This window comes from Cydia pomonella, chromosome 26 (assembly GCF_033807575.1).
Source record: "Cydia pomonella isolate Wapato2018A chromosome 26, ilCydPomo1, whole genome shotgun sequence".
Classification (NCBI taxonomy): domain Eukaryota; kingdom Metazoa; phylum Arthropoda; class Insecta; order Lepidoptera; family Tortricidae; genus Cydia; species Cydia pomonella.
The window spans coordinates 107,624-131,521 of record NC_084728.1 but is presented as its reverse complement, the minus strand read 5'-3'; the positions used below and the strand labels follow the sequence as shown (position 1 = coordinate 131,521).

Below are 23,898 nucleotides of genomic sequence, written 5' to 3'. Positions count from 1 at the left end.
GTAAGGAACAAAATCTCCTTAAACAGAACTGTTGCAAAAGTGCCCAGCTGTCAGCTATAAATAATAGTTCCAAATATCTCCAGAGTAGCTAAGAACCTAGGCGTTACTGACGGAGTGAAGTGAGCTGTCTATAATTAGATTTCTCAAGTATTCTAGGTATTGTAGCGCCACCTATTTATGGTTTTTGTCGGACACTTTTTGGTATATGGAGATTCTCTTCCTTGTCTACTAGCGTTACTCTGGAGAGATTTGGGAATTACAACGGTTCTGCCTAAGGAGATTCTGTTCCTTGCCTCTAACTTCCATAATCCCGACCAGACCGTTCTGACCGAGTTCTGACTTGCTAAACTTAGGATCGAAAGAGCTTTAACAACATTGTCTTAAACAGCTCGGAGTATGTCACTGTCAAAAGTGACAGACCTAGACCCTCAGTTTGTTCCTGCCCCATCCCATTCCTGCCCTTTATTAATTTTATTTTATTATGTTCAATTTATTATCGGTTAGTATTTAGCGCTCTACAATTAGCTTAAACTTACATTAACTAGTATTTATCCATTGCTGAAGTTCCTAAAATAATATAGGACTTGCACTCTTACACACTACGAAAATTCGTGTTGTTCCAAATATGTTTATCAACAAAATATGTTTAACGTTTATCAATGATATTTATGAGTGAAAGTGAATATATCTTAGTGTGCGGCGTCCTCAGAAGAGTACCATGGAGCAGTCTCGAGGTTCCGCCTCGGAAGTGGAGAAGGTTAGTAGGCAAAAACCTTTTCGAAAAACCAAACTGAGGGCCTACCGCCAACACAGAAGTTGTCAATTTGCGAGCATCTTTCTTTGTCACTCTAATTACGCCTTAATTGGAGTAAAAGAGAAAGATGTCTGTAATTTGCAAACTGCGGTATTCATGGTAGACCCTCTGGAGGTATTCTACTAGTCATATCGATGTATATACAATACAACCCTTGGTTACAAAGTAGCACCATATGTCCACTGCTGGAGCGTTGTGCAAGCCCACCATGTCAGTAGAAAAAGCCTACATTTTAAATTTGCTGCCTTCATCTGAAATGTCTGGCCAAAATGTATACTCATAATATGTAGCTGTAAAAATTGCATGGCCACTTTATGAAATTCCTAGGTCTTATTCATGGTTCAATTTTCATAATTAATTTTATAGTGTTGAGCCCCATTATAAAGGATTAAGGGTAAGGAAAAGTTTACAAATGCCTGAACTAGAAGTGTTTCAGGCAGAAAAGGACAATATTAATTAATTTGTAATTATTTACATAATTATAATTATAAATAGTAGACAATAAAAAAATATATCACCTTAACAAAATAACTTCTCTTCAATATCAAAGTACATTAAGTAATAATTATAAGACAATTAGTAAGTTCTCTGTATCATCATATGTCATATTTTGAAGAGTGCGTCGTAGAGTATTCTTACAACCAGCATATCTAAGTGAGTATAAGTCTAGTTTTGCATTTAACCTGTGATACAACAATGGGCCCAAAAACGAAAAAAAATATAGTTGAAAATACGTGCTTTATTTGCACGATTTTTATACATATAATATCTTAGCCCCTTTTGTTACGATATTCAGTGTAGAAAGGTATTTTGGTGTGCTGCTTTACTGTTGTGCTTAATATAAATAGTTGATCAACAGTTAGTACTTCACATGCTTTATAAAGGAGCTCAGTGGGGTATAGGAATGGGCGGTAAGTAGCTACCTTTAGTACAGCTCTCTCGGCTCTTTCTAGGTTTAGTAGTGTTGTTTTAGCTTTAACACCCCAGGAAGAAATACAGTAACTTAGTATTGATTGACATAGTGAAAAGTATACTTGCGTGATTAAATTTTGATCACGGTCAAAGTTTTTATAATACAAATATTAATTTTCGGACTCTAGTGCACAATGCTTCAATGTGATTTTTAAAAAAGGGTTTCCTCAATCAGGACTCCCAAATACTTAATTTTTTATTAGGTATTATTAATTAAATTAACTAAATGTTGATTATTAACAAAGTCAAGATCTTATATGTTAACAGGTCCTTTCTCTATCCGAGCTTCAACTGATGCGTCTCGTGATATGCGGGATGCGCGCGGCGGCGCGCGCGGCGAGCGCGTCGCGGCAAACGCGGAGGTTGCTCGAGGCGGCGGCGTGCCGCGTCATCGCGAGGCAAGCGGGGAAGAAACATGATTATGTTCATGGCTTGTGGTGAGCTTTCAATCCTTCTTTTCCTTCTCTGTTTGTATGCTGTGACGATTATAGCAACAATTTATATAAAGCCCCATTTAAACAGTTCAAGAAGTTACATGCAATATTCGATGCATCTGTAGAGTAGGTACAATGAAATCAACCGATCAACCAAATACCGTAAAAAAATAATTCAGCCTATATACATACGTCCCACTGCTGGGCACAGGCCTCCTCTCATGCGCGAGAGGGCTCGGGCTATAGTCCCCACGCTAGCCCAATGCGGATTGGGGACTTCACATACACCTTTGAATTTCTTCGCAGATGTATGCAGGTTTCCTCACGATGTTTGCCTTCCGTAAAAACCGTAATGCAAATACCGTAATGTAACGTAAATTTCATGCAAGTTCTGTAGCCTCACCACGAGTGCCAAATGTCCAAAAAAGCAGTGTCCAACTAACATATTCGCTAACGTCTGTGTAAGCTCGCACTAATATGCGAGTAGGAGAGAGAGAGGAGGACACACTAGTGAACATGTCCGTGTGAAACTGTTGTGGCCAGACTTGAACTCTAATGGGGCTTAAGAGTAATGGCTTGAGGCGGCAGCGAGCCGTGTTGGACTCGTACGGAGCGGGGGCCAGGACATGTATTACTTGTAGTCAGAGTTTCTTTTGTGTGTTTAAAGGACAAAACTAGGCCTTTCATAGTGACAATTCTATTGTCAATCCATTGTAAATTGTAGATGCGATAGAGCAGACCTAGCCAATGAATTGTATGACGTACGCAGGTGCAATTTCCGAGCGTCGTCATTGCGTAAACTGCGCGCACATTTAGCGCGCGGCGACATGTCGGCGACTGAGGAGCGACTGTCTACTCTTGAGTGGGCCGCTGTAGATCTGCTCCTGCTATACGACACGCCGCTTCTTAGTGTGGTGAGTACCTTAACTTCAATTTGCAAACAAGTTTACTACTAACACTTGATCTTCGTGACGTTTCTTTTTATGAAGAGTGGTCACTGCATTTAGTTTCACCAACACGCTATTTACACATACATATATTTTTCATTTCATTTTTTTTCATACAATTTACGGTAACTCTGATTGTCAGAGAGATTGTCTTAGACTTTAATTTAATATTATTTTATACTCTTTCTAACAAATTGCTGACACAAATTTGAGTTGAAATTAGACATTTTATTATTAAAATACTAAGTTCGATGGAAGAGTTCTCCCTTCTTCCATTTGTCTCGGTTGTGTGCTACATGTGTAGCCGTACCACGAATTCACACTTGACGTTTACGTTGGCGACTGCGTGAACTGGATTGCTGTTCATGTCGCTCGCACTAATGCATTGGTGCGATAGAGAAGGAAGTAATCGAGTTCACGCAGACGCTAACTTAAATGTCAAACGCCAACTAGTGGTAGCCGTGCTGATCTGACTAGTATCTTAACAAGGAGTCCAAGAGGAGTCCAAGTTATCATGCCATCGCCGATGAGATATGTTGACGGGATATGTTTTGAATCTTGGGGCACCTTCTCCGTGATCTAGTCTAATCGTAGTTGTGTTTCTGATCGACCTAAGTCGTACTATGTCTTGGGCTGTATGACATCTTGTAAACTGACACAGGCAGGTTTAAATCCCTCTAAATCATGAACCTGTGTACAGGCAAGCTTCCACCAGCGCGCTCAGCTGGCGGCCCTGGAGCGCACCTTCGAGCTGGTGCAGCAGTTCCAGCTGGAGCCAGAAAATGGGGGCGTTGTGGCATCTGAACAGTGGAGCCGCGCGGCGCAGTCTTACTCCAAGAAGTAAGTGTCGCAGGATGTAAGTAGAGCGCACCTTCGAGTTGGTGCAGCGGTTCCAACTAGAACCAAAAAATGGGGGAGCTGTGTCACCCGAACAGTGGAGCCGCGCGGCGCAGTCTTACTACGAGAAGTACCTAAGTGTTGCACAAGTCGACAGTCGAAGTCGGTTTCAGCTTGGACAAAATGCCTTCGTATGTTCGGATGTTCTCCACTAAAGGTCACATTTCCCAACCGATTCTCGTGTAGTTAATTAAATATAAATAAATAGCACATAAATAATAGCTAGTATAGGGACATTCTTACACAAATTGACTAAGTCCCACGGCAAGCTCATAAAGGTTTGTGTTGTGGGTACTCAGACATATATAATATACAAATACTTAAATACATACATAGAAAACATCCATGACACAGGAATAAATATCTCTTCTCTTCTCGTAATTTTGTGAGCACGGAGCAGGTTCGATATTTTTTTCCATTCAGCTTATGGCTCTAGTTTATTTTAATTTTTGTCGAACAGCGGCGTGGTTCTGTCGGCAGTGGCGCTGCAACGGCGCTGGTACGAGCTGAAGCTGGACACGCGGCAACGCGTATGTGCCCCCCAAGTCCCGGGCACCCTTCGTCCGCTCCTGGTGCCGATACACGAGGCCGTCGCCACCAGGTAACACATTTAATATTATTTTTTTGATGTTGTCAGGGTTTCGTACTTCAAAAGAAAAAAATAGAACCCTTATAGGATCATTTTGTTGTCCGTCTGGCTGTCCGTCCATCCGTCCGTCTATCAAGACCCTATAGTATCGTGTTGAAATTAAAACCATATACTCAGGTCTACAGGTCCTTTTAGCTGTGAAAAAATCAAGCTTCTATGTTAATGTAAAAAAAAGATACGGCCTTTTCGACACTCTCAAGGGAATCAAAATTTATAAGGTACTTTCCGTTGACCTAGAACTATGAAATTAAAAAAAAATAAAAATAAGTTAAAATTGTACTGAACCGACCTGTACTCGGTGCGCGAGTCCAACTCGCACTTGTGCGGTTTTTTTTTAAGTAGTTACACTACCACACAGGATGTTTTTTAAGTAAGTGCAACTTTTTCTATGAGACCAACCCTGATATGGCGGAAAAAATTTCATTCGTGGTTGTAAAGCAATTACTCGTTCTTAAACCCGTCATACGTGTATAGGTCATACTCGGCAACTTCATTATACTGAAGTAGACGTCTTACACTGAAGAAGTCCGCGCCGGCGCCGCGCCGCGGGCTGCTGCCGCCTCCGGCCTCGCCTCGGGAGCGCTCGGGGCACTCTCTCTGTAGTGTGTCATACATTTCAGCTTATTCCTGCTTTAATAACTGATGGCAGGTTCCCTCACGTGGTGCGCTCCAGGGAGCTGCTGCCGTGGCGCCGGCTGGTGGCGGCGGGGACAGTTGCCGAACCGACGGTAACCATCGAACTATTATATATCACCAGGGGTCGGACAAAAAGTGCGGATGACGTAAAAATGACGTACTTAATCTTGCACACAGGATGATGTTTGAGTTTGTATTTAAACTTCCGTGTGACATGTGACAAGTAACAAAGTAGTATTAATGAAGTAACAAAATAATCGTAAATAAATCCATGGAATTAATAATACAGGTGGTAGGGTGATGTAGTGAATAAAATAAATTTCACGAAACTTGTTACCATAAGGTATAATTATTTGAAATTAGTTAGAACAAGTCTGTGGGATCCTCAGATAAATAGGTTTAATAGTCAAAAGTGGGAACAGTAGGTAAGATTAGCAGTATACGTGTTTGTCACGTACCTCCAAAAACGGAAAATTGCCACAATATTCGAGTAAAAATGACATTTTAGAGCGTTTTCTTATATATTAGTAAATATAAATTTTAGCTAAATATAATCGTGAGGATACAATAGCTAAACAATAACGAAGTCAATTTATTGTTCAGTCAGCGTCAAATACTTCGTAGCAGTCAAAGTAGCCAAATAGTTCGGTACACCATATATTTAGTATGGTGTACCGAACTATTTGGCCACTTTGACTGCTACGAAGTATTTGACGCTGACTGTTCATCTGATTGACAATGTGTCAGTCAAAAACGTACTTACTCATTTCAAGTGGCGATATCGTTTAATAAAAAGGTGAAAAAAAAAAAAAAATGATACGTGATAATTGTTTATGAAAATCAAAAATACTATTTGAAATCATCCTATAAGTGGTTTGACGTCATTCGCACTTTTTGTCCGACCCCTGTATATCACTATTAATCTAGTTCATATTATAGGACATTATTACACAAATCGACTAATTCCCACATTAAGCTCAATAAGTCTCAATATTATAGCTAACGTTTAAAAAGTTAAATAAAGTCTGTCGTGCTCAGTTATCCATATCTGTAATTTGGGTGGTAACGTAAACAATACACTTTTTTTTATTAATCCTGTCTACTTACAATGTATTTCATACAGATATAGTTTTATTTTAATAAACTACAGAGCACACGAGCAATATGTTGAAAATGTAAATAAAGGCTATTGAGAATGTTAAGATGTGTTATGAATGTATTGTATGTACACAGAGCGAGCGCGGTCCGGCGCCGGGCGAGCCTCGTGTGGACGCCGCGCTCACACGAGGTGCGTACACGTAGCTCTGAATTACGGTGTACGGGACGCGTTTCTTGTATCATCCGGTATATCTCATGCGTCATTATGTACTTGTGAATTAAATTTAAAAAATACTTTCGTAAACTAAAACAGTTTATCAAACAATAAAATAACACATTCTTATTTATATAAAATAAAAAAATAAAATTTATATAATATAATATAATTAATATAATAATAACTGTCCTGTAGATGCAGAAAAATATATAAAGACTATTGATCTACTGGATGACGACGAACTTGAAAAAAATGCTCTTAAAGAGGCACCAATCAACACTTCCAATATTACTCTAATTGATACTGCTGATAAAGAACTTACTGGTTCAGAGAATACCAGAAGGAAAAGTAGTAGAAATAGAAATCAAAACAAAAACCAATCTACAAAAAAAGACATTAGCGAAAATGTAGATATAATAATTAAACCAGAAATAATAGAAATTGATGACGATGCTCCAAGTCCGAAGGAAAACATTATAGAAGCGATGCAAGATATAGACTTAAATAATGTAGATGCAACTATAGTCTATGATAGTGACGAGGAAGACGTTAAAACCATTATTGACGTTCAAATGGGTAACGTTGATAAAGCTCTAGAGACTGCTACTGTTGCGGATGAAAATAGTGAAATCTCTAATATTAGCGAAGAAAATATTAATAATTCAATTTTATATCAGGAAGTTGAAAGTAATTGGAACGATTGCCAAAATACCTCAAACATCAGTGATAAAGATACACAAATTGAAATTGAAGGACATAATCCTGTAAAAATAGAAGAATCTAGTGATAGTGATGAAAATGACGTCAATTGTTCTTCTCCTGATTTGAATAATCAAATAGAAAACGTTGGGCATATCCAAGAAATTGTAAATAATTCGATTGTATGCAATAACCTTGACAAAGTAGCAGAGCAATTAAAAGACCAAATACGGGCTAAATACTGCGCTGTGCCATCAGCGCAGAATAAAGACACAAGCATCAGCACCACCAGTCAAGACTCAAGTGACATTCCCGCTATTGGTAAGATATCGTCTTTTTCTATACAAATTACAGGTTATCATAGTTTTGATCAGGTATGATTTTCTTCCTACTTCAGTTCTGAATTTAAAATTTCTGTAAATGTTGTTTATAAGTTTATCACAATTTGCATTATATAGTTTTTTTTATTAATTATAATTATATTTTTTAGATCCCAAGCTCCTTATGTGCCCATTAATACTATTAAGAAGAATAGATGACCCAATACAATCTTTAGACAAACCATTACCATCCCCTAGTCAATCTCTCAACACCCAAAAATCTTCTAAAACATCATACAGCAGATTATTTTATGAGAAGCAGAAAGAAATGACAAATGCTACTCCACCTTCTAACAGTAGATTATATTATCAGAATAAAGCTAGATTGTTCCATGACAAAAATATAACTAGATCATTCTATGAGAAAAATAAAACACTGTTAAAGCAATGTAAGCCTTGTATGCTGTCCTTGAGAAAGGTGGATGAGGAGTGGGGTAGGAATGTTGGGGAAGGGAGGAAGAGGGTTCGACTGCCGGATATGGAGAAAGTGAAGAGGAACAATCGTGGTGTATTGACGGCCCAGGTTGCGCCGCTAATGCCTACGCAGGTAAGTCTACTTTCTTCTTCTAAAACATGACTAAACTTGATAAAAAACAGCGAAATATGAACCATTTATTTATTTATTTGATCGTCTAGTTTAGGCGACTATCTATTCATTTATTACACGAGTCTAAGAAAAATTCTTAGGGACCCTTTGAGGTTATAACAATCTTTCTTCTTACGCTTTACGGTTATAAGTTATAACCTTTAGCGTAAGCGTCCTATAGTCCTAATACTAGAACAAATTACCTCTAATGAAATTTAAATAATTATTAAATAAAACAGAATTTCTTATGTTATGTTTCGTTTGATTTGTGTGAAACGAAACTATTTTAATTCTAGCTTCTAATACCATTGATTCAATTTTGACTTCTAATTCTTCTACCATGGTGGACTAGCTCTAGCTATGAGGTGAATGTAAAATAAATAATTATTTACTTACAGAGTGCCACCATGGTCAAGCGAGTGCGGCCCAATTCAACCTACAACGATCAATCTACCCCTTCATCATCGACACAAGTTTTTGTTCGAACTCCTTTGCAGCCCATGTTCCGACCTTCGGTCCCACCGCCATGGACACACACTTCAACGCCAGGACAAGAATCAGAGCCAAAGTCCTTATTGGAACAGTTGCTTGTTGGCAACACTTATCAGAATTCATCAGTAACCGATCCTGCATTACAGCAAAACTATTTAATGATTCCTCCAACGCAGTTTAACTTGCTGCAATCCCAAACTGGGGCTTTTCTTCAAAATTGTCAAAGTTCTCAGGGTCAATTACAGAATTTAAATGTTCCTTTGCAAGGTTTCATGTCGAATCCTATGCTACAAGAACCAAATACGAACTGGCCACATGGCCTACACCAAAATATAGGAAATAACTGGCCTCAAACAACGGCAACACAAAATGTGTTTACAAACATGTTCCCACCTGTGCTACAGACACAAACAACAATGACAGCTATAGGTAATATACCAATACCAAATATATCAACCCAGAATATAGTAACGCAAAATATACCAACCCAGAATGTAGCAGCACAAAATGTACCAATTCAACATATGGCACCGCAAAATATAGCAACGCAAAATATAACAACACAAAATATATCTGCACAGAATGTAGCTACGCAAAATATACCAATACAAAATATGGCAATGCAAAATATAGCAACGGAAAACATATCATCACAGAATATCGCAAAAATAAATACATTGACACAGAATATAACTCCGCAAAATATATCAACACAGAATATGGCAACGCAGAATATAGGAATGCAAAATGAAACTTCGGAAACACAAAATGCAGTTATAGCAGATGAATTAGCATCAGCGATAACAACACGGAATATATTAACTCAGAATACAGCGATGCAAAAAGAATCAATACATAATATAGCAACACCAAATATATTAGCACAGAATATAGCAATGCAAAATATATATATACAAAATATGGCAACGCAAAATATATCATCACAGAATATGACAATGCAAAGTCAAACTCCAGAAACACAGAATATAACTATAGTAAATGAATTAGGAGCAGCGAATGCAACAGGAAGTATGTCAACTCAGAATACAGCAATTCAAAATATATCGACACAAAATATAGCAATGCAAAACATATCATCACAGAATATAGTGACACCAAATACATCAACACAGAATGTAGCAATGCAAAATATACCTACGCAAAATATAGTAACACCGAATATATCAACACAGAATATAGTAATGCAAAATATACCCACGCAAAATATAGTAACACCGAATATGTCAACACAGAATATAGTAATGCAAAATATACCCACGCAAAATATAGTAACACCAAATATATCAACACATAATATAGAAACACCAAAAATTTTGATACCAAACTGGGGATTGGCCAATATGGCTGGCGTGTTATCTTTAACACAAACAATTGTCAACCAGCCGAGTCTAACGATTGACGGAACTTTACTTGCTCGAAGTTTTCAAGACATCGTCCTAAAACAACAAGAACCGCTAAACCAATTTATAACTGGCTCACAACCTAATCCATTTATAGTGAACCCAGTTTCACGCGTTAATGCGGCGCCTACACCGATGCCTATGAACCAAGAATTAAATCAATCATTTGTTACCAACCAAGCTTTGCTGTGTGGTTCGGTATTGCAAATCATCCAACCTACCCCCGACGTTTCTACCAGTGTAGCTCAAACAAACGCCGAAGGTTATACCGATTATACAATTACACAGCAAACCCCAACCGAACGTACCTCCGGCACCAGCGTTACAATGGACGTGGATGAGGAAACTAATGCTACAAGTGATGGTTGTTTGAAAACTACAGAACAGGTTGATTTGCTTCAGGTGGTTCCTGTAGAGAATCTTTTTGAAATGGTACCGAATAAGTACACGTACTCATCGACGGATAATAACAAAATGTTAAATGATAGTAAGTGAATGGTTTTATTTTATTGAAAGCTTATTTACAGAATATTTATTTGATATATTTAGGGTATCATAGACAAAATGGCAAAAATGGGTTCTTCGTACCCGTCTATCCCTCCGTCCAATTAAATTGGAAACGTATTTTCTTAGTAACACCTGAGACAGTTTTGGTAATGCTAGAAACGTCAAACCGACCGACACGGTCTAAAAGTTGATTTGCCATTTTAAGTGATTCTTTAACTACATATACTTTAACATACGTTTAACCAAATTAAAATATTAAATATTCACTTGTAGCATTTTTTTTTTGTACTATAATTGTATACACAAGCTATCTCTGGTAATAAAACAAAAAATCCATTAACCCGCATGTCATATCAATGTGGTTCAGTGAAGGGGACGGACTGAAAATCAGCGCTGCGCAGTCAATTTGTAATAAAATGGCTGACGCAGCGTATGCTGAGTCCGTTCCTTTTGCCGCGCATGCCTATTTTTTTTTTTCAAATTAAACATTGTATTTTGTGTGGCAATAAATGGTTTCTTATTCTTATTGTTAATCGGATTTCTACTTTTTCCCTTATCATATAAGTCTCTTAAAGTCCTCAACTCATAAATATAATTAAGAGCTTGAAGTATCATTATTTTCCATCTGTTTTAGGTTCACTCATCCTTGACTGGGGTTTGTTTCCGCTCTCGCCATCTTATTTAATGAAAGAGCGCAAAATAGATTTCAAGCACGTCCTGTGCACTGGTCCAGGGCAGGGATGGCGGCTGAAGGGTCACCTGGTGGTCAGCGACCAGCAGAAGCCGCCGCCGGTGGCTGCTATATGGTCAATTAGGCCGAGGGTCCGGCTGCAACTTCCCGTGAGTATGCCTCGATTACCTAGACAAGTTGGTAAAAAGGAAAGTGCAAAAAGAAGCAAAGTTTTTTCACCGGTTGTGCTTTGAAGTCCTTGCAACGTTCAATGTCTTTTTTAATCTCAATATATCTTTAAAATTAAATTTAGTATTTTTTCTTTTGCTTGAGTCTCAATATCATCAGGGGTCCAATAACTTTGCTCAATTTTATTATAGTCTGTTTTTGTAACTATGCCCACAGGAAATGTCATGTCTTGCTCAGAAAATGTATGGCGTAGTACTTTATAGTTACAAAGAACAACAGATTCATAAATAAGGGCGCAGACTGGCCGTAGCCTTGCACCCAGTTCGCGGCCTAACGTTTTACTTTATGAGCATAAGTAATATCCCTACACCTTATAAAACGAAGTCCCCCGCCGCGTCTATCTATATGTATGTATGTTCGCGATAAACTCAAAAACTACTGAACGGCTTTTCATGCGGTTGTCACCTATCAATAGAGCAATACTTGAGGAAGGTTTAGGTGTAAGTATAATTTGTTAAGGTTTTGGTGTTTGTTGTAACCCGTCCGAAGCCGGGGTGGGGCGCTATTTATATCATATTACTAGTCTTCCTCGCGTTGTCCCGGCATTTTGCCACGGCTCATGGGAGCCTGGGGTCCGCTTGGCAACTAATCCCTAGAATTGGCGTAGACACTAGTTTTTACGAAAGCGACTGCCATCTGACCTTCTAACCCAGAGGGTAAACTAGGCCTTATTGGGATTAGCCCGGTTTCCTCACGATGTTTTCCTTCACCGAAAAGCGTCTGGTAAATATCAAATGATATTTCGTATATAAGTTCCGAAAAACTCATTGGTACGAGCCGGGGTTTGAACCTGCGACCTCCGGATTGCAAGTCGCACGCTCTTACCGCTAGCCCACCAGCGCTCAAACTATATCATATTACTAACAATCTCAAATATAAATATGATTGCAGACACCGGACGAACACTGCAAGGATGCTAAAGCGGCTGCGAACGTGTTGTTTCGAGACCGACTGTACCAGAAGCTTTTCGACTATCCACTTACATATTCCATGGTGAGTGTATAACCTGAGCCGCCCACCGTACAACATCATTGCTAGGGAAGTTTGAGTGTACTTTTATTTATAATTGGGTTATATACATATATATATGTTCAAAAATTTTACGAGACAATAGAAATGCCATTTTGTTTGTTCGAAAGTTGAAATTCCATTGAAGCATCGTGTATATTGTAATGTATAGGCGACGGTATATTATTTGCACCGGTGAATGTTATCGCTAATGACTCTCTAACAATAGGGTAATAAAACAATGAGAAGCCCGTTTTACCGAATACTTGAGCCAAACTATCTTGATTCCAGTTACTTTTCTACATTTTAATCACCAAGTTTTCCTAGTATACCCTTTTCAATTCGTAGTATATTGTTTAAAAAATAAAAGATGTAGGTAAAGAAACATTAATTTCAAAGTAAATACGCAACGCGTAGTCGCGCATCCGTAGGCTACGGTGATCGCTTACCGTCAGATGGGCGGTATGCTTGTTTACCACTGACGTGGTATTAAAAAAAAAACACTATTTGTGTCGAAAAAAAGGGTACGGAACTCTAATGAGCCATCCATTATAAAAAAAGTGGATTTTAAAAAGAAATATTGAGATTATAAAAAAATACAAGGCTCCAAAGTCTTCAAAATTTTTTTTTTACATTCAAAAAGAAAATGGTACCATTCGATTCCTTACAATATATTTAAATATAAATTGTATGGCAACTAAATACAGAAATGCAATATTCCAGGGTCAAATAAGCAATTTTTTTAACAGACTAATGTAATGTGTAACGTAACGTACATTACAATATCATTTTGTTAGAGACGTTTCAGTCGTCGAGTGCGAGCGTCAGACTTTAACTCTCATTTCTGACCTTTGCGTTGCCATGAGTCCTATATAGACATTTGATCCTCAGGAAAATCAAGATCGATTGATATAATTTACAAAAAACTTTGAAGTACCCAATTCTACCAGTCAATATAAAGAAACAACTCTTTGAACAATAGAGAGCCTTTACCAGCTGGTGTGGTAGAAGAATGACGATATCGTAATGGATCGTATGGTACGTCAGATGCTGGTGGCGGTGCGCTCGGCGGCGGCGTGCGGGCGCCTGCTGGCCGCGGGCGCCGCGCTGCGCCTGTACTGCCTGCGCACCGGCATCTTGCACCCCATACATGCACAGGTGAGCTGGATTCAATGCTTGAAAATAAATATAATAAAATAATTAAGCTTAGAATATATTGAAAAGTGGAAAAATTACACTGCTTAAACGGCTACGAAGAGTACGGAGTTGCAAGTCGTATCGGAAATTCATCAATTTTTAACAAGCAGTAACGTATGCGGACGAAGCTATTAAGTTTAGAAACCAGAGGCCGTGAGTTTAAGTTTCACCCGAGGCAGTAGTTTCACCCGAGGCAGTAGTTTCACCCGAGGCAGTAGTTTCACCCGAGGCAGTAGTTTCGTCATTGGTTCGCAGACGTTTCTGCTTGTTAGACATTAATTTAGAGTGCATAAAATGTACCACTTCCAAAATGTCTCGTCATCACATTTCTCCTCATTTTGCTATGGCTCACTCGGGAAGCCTGGAAGGTCTGCTCGGCGACGTAATCCTAATAATTGGCACAGTCTCTAATTTTTACGAAAGCGACTGCCATCCGATCCAGCCCGGAGGGGAAAGTGGACCTCATCGGGATTCATTCGGTTCCTTCACGTTATCATTCACCGAAAAGCGACTGTTAAATATTTGTAGTAGTAGTAAATTTTTTACTGTACAAAAATACATATTAAAAGTAACATACAACTAACAAAGGCGAACTTATCCCGTTGGTCTGAATCTGAACATTATATTTACCTAATTTCCGTAAATCTCATTAATACGAATGGGGCTCTAAGTCGCATCTCGGTTTAAAACTCGCACTCGTTAGAGCCCTGAGGCTCTTACTGTGAAGAGAATGAAATGCAATATGTACTCAACTTGAACATTTATTCAGCAAATAGGCCACAAGGGCACTTTTATACGTCAACATGGAATTTACATACAAACAAAAACAGGCACATCAACAATTATAAAATACAATTCATTGAAAATATTAATGCAATATAAAGTATTATTGTTTAAAAAAAAACTAAGTAGAATATTATTATTACTGAGAGATGTATAAAGTCTGTAAAGGTCGAATTACAAAAAAAACTAACATATAAATAATAACATAGTTTTGTTCTCCCACACTGCACCCCATCTAGAACAAATGCTACAAGACCTTAGCACGGCAAGTCTTGAAGTTGGACTCGAAATGAACAGGGCCAAAACCCAGTTAATGACCAATGGCGCGAAACGTGGAGTCAAGGTTGATGGGCAAGATATCCAATATGTCGACGAATACATATACTTGGGCCAGATAGCATCCTTCGATGACAGGCAGTCTAAAGAAATCGACCGACGCATCGAAAATGCCTGGAAGAGCTTCTGGTCCATGAAGGCACTAATGAAGGGCAACCTTCCACTGACACTAAAGCGCAAACTCGTCGACATGTGTATCCTGCCTATCCTAACCTACGGCGCCCAATCTTGGTCATTAACGGAAGCCCAGAAGTCCCGACTCAAGATTTGCCAGCGAGCAATGGAGCGCAGCATACTAGGAGTTCGGAGAACCGATCGAGTTAGGAACACCGAACTGCGCTCCAGAACTGGTATTATAGATGTGGGTGTTAAGGCCGCTAAGCTTAAGTGGGGTTGGGCAGGACACGTCTGCCGTATGCACCCGGATCGGTGGGCCAAATTGGCTACCGAATGGATACCGCAGGTTAGCCGGGGCAGAGGCAGACCAAAAAAGAGATGGCGGGATGACCTCGACGCTTTTTGCAGAGACTGGCGGGAACATACTTCAAACCGTGATGAGTGGCGGAAAAAAGGGGAGGCCTTTGCCCAGCAGTGGGACACAAGATAGGCTATTAAAAAAAAAAAAAAAAAAAAAAAAAAAATAATAATAATAATAAAAACACTGATGAGAATCTCGTGAAAGCTGAGAAGGACAAGTCCAGCAAGTACCTAGACTTGGCTCATGAGATAACCGCCATGTGGGATGTTGATTCGACGATCATTGTCCCAATAGTTGCATATACTACTGAAGCTACACAAGACACTTAACTATAAACCCGTCACCCAAAATCGTAGAAGAAACACTAATATAGCGCCCTCACCTGCCTGCAAGTCCGTTTTTGCAAAAAGACAGTTCTCATACCAATCCGCTTATCTGTACAATAAAGTTAACACGGAAACAAATATATACCCGATGACATTTTTTGATTGTAGAAAAAACCTTATGCAGTGGCTTAAAAATCTAAACTATGATGAAACAGAGGCTTTACTACAAGGACACGTTATACGCTTTTCAAAATAAACAATTATCCAACAATCTCCCACGCACACACACACACATCCGCACACGCACACACGCACGCACGCGCGCGCGCGCGCACACACACACACACACACACACACACACACACACACACACACACACACACACACACACACACACACACATACACATGTAATGTGAAATTGTCATTATGCACTCATAGTTCATAGTACATAAACTAATTAACATAACAAATTCATAATTTCAGTTTGCAAATATGTACCTAGTTTATTTAGGAAACAGTTATTGTAAACCTCAAACGGAAGAGCGGGGTTTCCTGACACAGATGTATATATTCATCTACTAGGAAACTCCAGCCATTATATTATAATTGTAATTTATTTGTTACCCAAATAAACATTTTCATTTTTCAATAGTCGTTTCAGCGAACGGTCTCATAGCGAAGAGTCTCGACCAACACCTTGAGAGACTCTCGCTAGGTGGTTGGATCAAGGGTCAGATGCAGAAGGCGGTGATCTTGGACACGGCGCGGATAGTGCGGCGGTTCCTCTCTCTGCGGCCCTGACCACCGGCAGCTTGGGCCTTGCCCCGCTGCTGGCGGCACACTAGGTTAAGTTTTTTACAATGTGTTTATATGTGTTTTGTATAGTATTTTTTGATGTATTTTTATATTTTACTTTTATATCCATATTGTAAAAAACATAACCTAAGAAGAAAGAGAAATAAAGAGAATAATAAAAACACAAACAGATACAAAAATAAATTCAAAAATTATTTAGAGGTGTAAATATCTCTAAATGTCAGAACTAAATGATTTTTATCAAATTATCTTTAGAGATGTATAGAGTTTCTAAGAGTCAAAATTCAGTATAACTAAAACATACGAGAACCGAATGAGGTGTCTCACTGTAATCATACTCAAAAATAAAGTTAGCTTAAACAGACCAGTCTCCACGAACTCGAGTGTTTACAATTTATTGATCCCTAATACGCCCCTTATTGCAGCGTCTGGACAACGGCTCGTTCATCCTGTCGGGCGCCGCCGACTGCGAGGCGGCGCTGGCCGAGCTGACGCGCCGCCTGCACGCCGCGCCTCCGGGGCCCCCGGGGCCCCCCGCGCCCCCGGGGCCCCCCGCGCCCCCCGCCGCGCCGCTACTCAGCGCTCTGATCTCGGCGGCGCCGCGGCCGCCCCCCGGCCGGCGCGTGCCCGGGGCGGTGGCCGCGGCGCCGATGTTGAGCGCCTTGATCTCAGCGGCGCGAAAGCCTCCCGTATTATCTTCGCCATTATCGGACCCATCTGAATCTGACGTACCGTCTACATCTACGTCGATTGAAGTATCTAGGCCCCTATCGGTGTCATCTGAATCTGACCCGTCGTCCTCGCCTCCTCCGATGCCATCCGACCTAGCAATGATACCATCGGCACCCTCCGAAGGATCATCTACGCCACCGGTGTCTGCGCCGACGCCGCCGCCTCTGAAACGAGTAACATCCACACCGACTGCGCCAGCAGCTTCCGTGTCGTCTGCTTCGGTACCGACCGGTTCGCCTGCTCAAATTCGACCCCCGCAAACCAAAAACGGACCACCCACGACTATACGACCAAAATTGAAATCGTCAGCGCGTACGAAACAAGTAACAACGGTGACTGCTCTAGTGGCGTCCACGCTGTCTTCGGCACCGACAGAGGCTCCTGCTCAAATACTACCCGCGCATGACACGCGGGCAGGATCAAAACCCGCGCGGAGACGACCGAAGTTGAAACCACCGGCGCCGAGGCAACGAGTGACAACGGTGACTGCTCTAGTGGCCTCCACGCCGTCTTCAGGAGCGAGTAAAATGACTGCTCGAATACCAACCGCGGATAACACGCAGGCAGAGCGAAAACCCGCGCGGAGACGAGCAAGGTTGAAACCTCCAGCGCCGAGGAAACAAGTAACAACACCGATCGCTCAAGTAGGATCCACGTTGATTGCTTCGGTGCCAATCGAGTCGGTTGCTCAAGTACCACCCGCGGTGAAACGGCCCCCGTTTAAACCATCCATACTAAAACCACGATCGTCAAAATCACTAGCGCCAAAACCTTCAGCGTCGAAACTAACAACGTCAAATCCATCGGCGCCGAATCCACCAACGTTGAAACCATTTAGGTCGAAACTGCCAGCGCCGAAAATGGCGACGCCGATTGTGCCGATATCCGTGCCGGTACGTTCCTTGTTGATACCTCCCAATCGACTTCAGGTATTTTTTAAAAATCTTTATCTTTCTTATTTTATTTATTTACAATATGGATATATACAGAAGATTACTATAACTAGCTTAAAATTTTCTTTGATATTCTTATAGAATTTCTATTTTTTTTAAATCAATCGAGGCAGGTAAGTATAGGTTACACAATATGTTAGATTGCTAACCGAGAGATGAAAGGTATTCACTTGAATCGAGGTAGTGCCTTTCACCGAGTTAAACACTGCAATCGTGGCAAGTTTAGGTTCAAGCGTTGGGCACTCGAGGCCTTGGTCACTTTTTCATTAGCATATAATATTTAATATTAGTTAAAAAACGTTTATCTAAATAGCAGTTTCCTTGTAGGCAACATCCACAAAACAAGAGAGTACGCAATACGACTGGGACATGTTGTCGGAAGCGGAGTTCGTAGCCAATTACCGCTTGCCCAAGCGCCGCGTGCAAGCACTGGCCAAGGAGCTCGGACCAGTCATACCGAACCATTGCATTAGGAAAGTAAGTATACATATTCATATTCACATAATATATAGTCTGTTTTTATTTTTAAGATTGCATTTTCAATTTTTTTTTGTATAGCACGTACTGTTAGCATTTTAAGATTTAACGAAGGCCACGAACAACGCACATGTCCGAAAATTTTCTGCTGTTACCCAAAGATGCTTATGAATTGAAGTACTCATTTCTGTATGTTTACGCAAATACATTTTTTTAATAGATATTAGACAATCCCTTCGATTATAAAAACATATTAAATACACATATACACAAGTATACTTTCAAATTTTACTTCTAAAGTTTTGGGAATCAATTGTTTATCTAAGCTGTCCTTTTTTTGTAACTACCAATTTCAGATTATTTTAAAAAGAAAATAACGTAAATATTGACATAACTAGTAAATAAACAAGTTTTAAGCCTTGATCTACTACGCTTAAATATTTGCAAATGAGCTCTCGAATAATTTAAAAGGCATTAAAACGAATTTCCAATCAACCTGTACTATTCGAAATGTTTTTATAGTAAAAAGTAACTTTATTAACTTGTGCACTTTCTTTCAGAAATCGACATTTGGTAAAGTGAAATCGCTGACGGCCGTTAAATATACTGTTTCGAAATCAATTATGCCTTTGTTTAAACTTATTTTTTATTACCAGATCTTGTCATGTCTGCGGTACTTAGCAACAGACACTGCACGCCCCCTAGCGGCCGCCTCGCAAGTTATTGATGCGCTCAACCATCACACTTTCATCAATAAGTACATCACGTTCCCGCTGCAGGCGGACGCGCGGAAGAGGGTTACACAGAGGTAAAACATACACACATTACACACACACACACGCACATGAACCTAGTATACTAAATATTTACACTTACCACCGTACTACGGTTAATATTTCTGTCAGTTCCGATATTTAATTTTTCATTACTCAACTTTTTAATAAGTGAATTAAATAAAGCTTCGCAGAAAATAATCAGCGAATAATCGCTTGTTACAACCACCGTTTTATAACATTGCAGGTTCAAGCAAGCATACAAGCTTTCAAACGTGTTGGGCGTAGTCGATGGGGTGCATATAGCACTGCACGACTTGCCTCCGGCCCATGAGGACGTGTTCCTCAACCGAGCGGGTTTCCACTCCCTCAACGTGCAACTTGTAAGACTTACTATACTAACCTAACCTAACATAACTGTGCCACTTGTGAGACCTTACCATAACAAACCTAACGGTGCAACTTGTCAGCTTACCATACTAACCTAACGGTGCAACTCGTATGATCGCTTCTATACTAACCTAACCTAACGGTGCAACTAGTAAGATCCAGAAGATCACTGTTCATATTTAGTTGTCTTTTACCTTTTAGTGTGTGCTCCTCTCTCATTTTCTCAAAGGATAGCTGGAAAATATCTCTATTAGGGATAAGTTGGCCTTTGTGCATATACTTCACTTCGTTACGTTTATTTTGTGTAAAATTGTTTAAGTGCAATAAAGTGACATACATACATTACTTACCATAACTAACCTAACGTGTTGGGTGAGGTCGCCGGGGTGCAAATACCACTACACGACTTGCCTCCGGCCCATGACGACGCCTTTCTCAACGGGATCGGCTTTCACTCGCTCAACGTGCAACTTGTAACATTACACTCGTAAAAACGTGAGATATCTCATACATACTTACATTAGAGAATATAGTGTCAAAATATGGGTGCACAGAACTTGCTCAAAAATATGTCATATAATTCTTAACTCGCCGACGTAAGAACGTTTTCACATTGTCTGATCCGATATCGGATGTAGGATCCTACGTAAATCCACGTTTTAAAAAAAAAATACAGAAAAACACAATCTTACATTTTACTTTAATCCAACATCTAATATTTGATCGGCAATGTGAAAACGCATTAAGATCTCAAATAGAGACATATTTCTACACTTCGTTATACATTGACTTTAAGGTAGACACACAAGTCAAAAAGAAACTCAAAAAATGGAACTCCTAACGCACATTTTTGGGTATTTTTTTGCTTGAGGCCGCGCGACTGTTCTACACAACATAATATTTTAAAAAAATATCTCGAAACTGGGGGGTGATTTGTCGGTAAAATTCATCGTCCTTTACGTGATTTTAATGAACTTCCGTGAGGCATAGACATATTAAATACAGCCAACCCTACACAGCCCTATACAGTCTGCGCCGATCAGTCAATGCAAGCTCCTAATCTAATGATACTCCTCTGTACGGAGTGAAACATGTTGAGCGTTTTCGACTTAAAATATATCAGTGACCCGTTTTAACATATTTAATATGTCCTATACGTGGTTAAAGACTCCACTATATGTACTTGTACAAACACATTGTATGAGACTGTAAGCTAGATATTAAACGGGTTTTTTCGTCTCACTTAGAACGAAAATCATCTTTTCGGTAGCCCACTGCACTGCATAAAACATACAATGTTCATTTTTTTTTTCATAGAATAGTTAGTCACTGTATTGTGTTTGGTAGATCTGCGACGCCGACCTGAACATACTAAGCGTGGACAGCAGCCAGGGCGGGTGCGTGCACGACTGTGCCATCTGGGCGGCGCACGCGCTGCACGTGCAGCTGCAGCGCCTGCACGAGGGAGGAGAACGCGTGTACTTGCTAGGTAGGTGTTGTTCCTAGCCTCTAGCGGCCCACTACAAGAAAACTTGGCAGTCAAATTTGAATTAATGTTATTACAAAATATAATTTAATTTGTACTTAGTCAGGCAGTTTTAAACTCAGACGAATTAAACCAAAGCAACTCTGTTCCACCTCGTCCTTCGTTTTAAAACTTAATCGACAAATAATCATATAAGTTCCGAACCTGCTTACAAAACTTCATAAGAATCTATTGAAAAAGGCGACGTGTGGGAAAAGACATACGCAAGCGTTTTTGCTCAAACTGAAACGGAGATCTTTGCTTCGTTCGGTAAACTATTTAGTGAAATGGATAGAGAAATAAAAAAATAAAAAAAAAACATAAAAAGTGTTAAATAATAAATTAAGTTAATGTATATAATTTTAGCCTTAAGGAAATAATATTGTGTGCCCTTACAGAGTGTCATGTACTTACCGTTTATGCTTGTAACACCTTACTGTATTAGGAACAGGACTACAATGAAATAAAGAATAATAAAGGGAATGCAATTTATTATAAGTCCTTGGATTTCACGGGCCTATAAATCCCGGTCTTTTGATAGGCTTGCGTGGGGATATAGATCCAACACGCAGAGGCCCCTTGGAGAGCTTTAATGTCATGTAGAATAAATAGTATAAGTTATTATTAGTTTATTCGAATGGAATTTAAGTACACGAGTACACGTAATTAAAATAAAATGAATTTCCATTTTCACTTATTCAGTGTGATGTTCATATTAGATGCAAAAGCCACCCGAAGATAACCTTTACAAAATAACCTCAATAAAAGTTAACAAAAAAAATTCTAACGTCAATTATGATTTCCAGGTGACTCAGGCTACCTCCAGCGCGTAACTCTCATGACCCCCTTCCCGACCCCCTCCAACTCCTATGAAACCCTCTACAACTTCCTCCATTCCCGCGCCTGGGGCTCCGTTAAACAATGTATCCACATGCTCCGACGGCGATGGAAGCGACTCACTATACCACTACCAGAAAATAAAGCGAGAAAAATCATCAATGCTTGCGCAGTCTTACATAATATGGCGCAGCAATGTGGTGCTCCGGTACTTGTAACGGATGTAGATTTTAAGGAACAGGAAAGGAAAGATGAATTGTTAGAGGAGCAGCAAGAGAGCGCGGTGGTGAGTTTGGTGACGGCGCCAGACAGAGAGAGACTACTACGTGAGTGGAAGGAAGGTGTTGCTGCTAGAAATCTTGTTGTGGAATCGTTAAAGACCACCATCGAATCTGGTGTTAGATGACGTTAAATCGGCTTCACCTAATCTTTGAAATAAAGAAAAAGGTTTGGGACCGAGACCACTACCCTGTAGCATTCCAAAGCAGATATGTTTTTATTTGTATAAGAGCTAAAAACATTTACGATTCAAACCTCTTACTCGTAATGCCTCTAAGTTACTAGAGACAATGAGAATCGAAATCCAGACAAAATCACTAATCCAAGCAATATATGACTGAATACTGAATCAAAGGCCTTGGCTGGAGACTACAAAATGGTAATAAAAACTATCGGGAAAAAGAGCGCATAAATATGTATTAATCCGTGTTGGAGACTATGCCTATTGCGGGATTGACTGTAATGTGCTTTTGTTTGTTTGCCTTGATAATAAATGAAGTGATTTTGATTTGATTCGATATCACAAATTTTGAATTGATACACAAAATTTGCTGAAACCTTTTCTTTAATTTTAGTAAATGTCTTTTATTTACTAACGTTGTTACACAAATTGTGTATCTGTTTAAATAATCTTTATTGCTCTATTAGTTTCGAAATCTACATATTTTTTTACAATTTTACCATGTAAATAAAATCGGTACTTATATTGTTAAACATCAACGAATTGTTTTTTTTTAAGTAGGTACAACAATAAAGTGTATTATTTCTTGATTGTCTAATTTTATTTATCACTCCCGAAAAGCAAGCCTACATAGAAGAGTACGGAGAAGGAGGAGGAGGAGTGGAGGAGTATGTCTTTTAAGGCAGGTATACTGGATGATTTTGGGGTTATGCACCCGAATGTCAAAAATGTGTTAAGATGGTAACAATAAACAAATTGGCATGCCCCGTGGCATCAAGTCTGCGTTTTTTGCATTTAGATTTTTTATTATTATTAAATCCGTGATTATGCAGCCAAGGTACTTGAACCACTCCACGCCTTTATATGAGGTATCTCCCACTGTGAGAACTTTCCTACGAATTCTCGTGTTTATGTCGTGCAGTCTGGAGGGCGCACTCTGGAGCTCCAAATGGCCGAAGACCGTCTGGACGCCCTAGGTACCGCTGGAGAGACGAAGTGCAAAAAGACCTTAGCGAACTCGGCGCCGTCGACTGGACAGAAACGGCTTTGGACATAGAAGCATGCCGGTCTCTGGTGTCGGAGGCCAACATCCCTGCGCCACAGCAGTAAGTAAGTAAGTGTTATTATTAATGATTT

General features: G+C 39.7%; 2 protein-coding genes across 2 annotated transcripts; both read left to right on the top strand.

The window, feature by feature from the left end:
- Window positions 1-4: 4 nt before the first annotated feature.
- LOC133531845 (uncharacterized) lies at window positions 5-16,325 on the top strand. The gene is made up of 15 exons (XM_061870240.1): window positions 5-757; window positions 2,054-2,223; window positions 2,990-3,134; window positions 3,868-4,007; window positions 4,525-4,665; window positions 5,363-5,441; window positions 6,583-6,637; window positions 6,860-7,684; window positions 7,854-8,290; window positions 8,728-10,729; window positions 11,384-11,589; window positions 12,560-12,661; window positions 13,724-13,834; window positions 15,051-15,342; window positions 16,282-16,325. Exons 1-15 carry the CDS (start codon window positions 719-721, stop codon window positions 16,323-16,325), a joined length of 4,788 nt encoding a protein of 1,595 aa, XP_061726224.1. The 5' UTR covers window positions 5-718.
- Window positions 16,326-17,035: 710 nt separating this feature from the next.
- LOC133531904 (proteoglycan 4-like) lies at window positions 17,036-23,351 on the top strand. The gene is made up of 6 exons (XM_061870315.1): window positions 17,036-18,275; window positions 18,627-18,776; window positions 19,433-19,584; window positions 19,797-19,932; window positions 21,287-21,428; window positions 22,271-23,351. The coding sequence occupies exons 1-6, from the start codon at window positions 17,265-17,267 to the stop codon at window positions 22,705-22,707; spliced, it is 2,028 nt and encodes a 675-aa protein (XP_061726299.1). The 5' UTR covers window positions 17,036-17,264; the 3' UTR covers window positions 22,708-23,351.
- Window positions 23,352-23,898: the final 547 nt, after the last annotated feature.

Excerpts from the sequence above, each read along its gene's own strand:
- LOC133531845 (XM_061870240.1), top strand. The coding sequence starts at position 719 with ATGGAGCAGTCTCGAGGTTCCGCCTCGGAAGTGGAGAAG. Across the intron at positions 5,442-6,582 it reads GGACAGTTGCCGAACCGACG|AGCGAGCGCGGTCCGGCGCC; the intron begins GTAACCATCGAA and ends GTATGTACACAG. Across the intron at positions 6,638-6,859 it reads GGACGCCGCGCTCACACGAG|ATGCAGAAAAATATATAAAG; the intron begins GTGCGTACACGT and ends ACTGTCCTGTAG.
- LOC133531904 (XM_061870315.1), top strand. The coding sequence starts at position 17,265 with ATGTTGAGCGCCTTGATCTCAGCGGCGCGAAAGCCTCCCGTATTATCT. Across the intron at positions 19,585-19,796 it reads CGGAAGAGGGTTACACAGAG|GTTCAAGCAAGCATACAAGC; the intron begins GTAAAACATACA and ends ATAACATTGCAG. Across the intron at positions 21,429-22,270 it reads AGAACGCGTGTACTTGCTAG|GTGACTCAGGCTACCTCCAG; the intron begins GTAGGTGTTGTT and ends TATGATTTCCAG.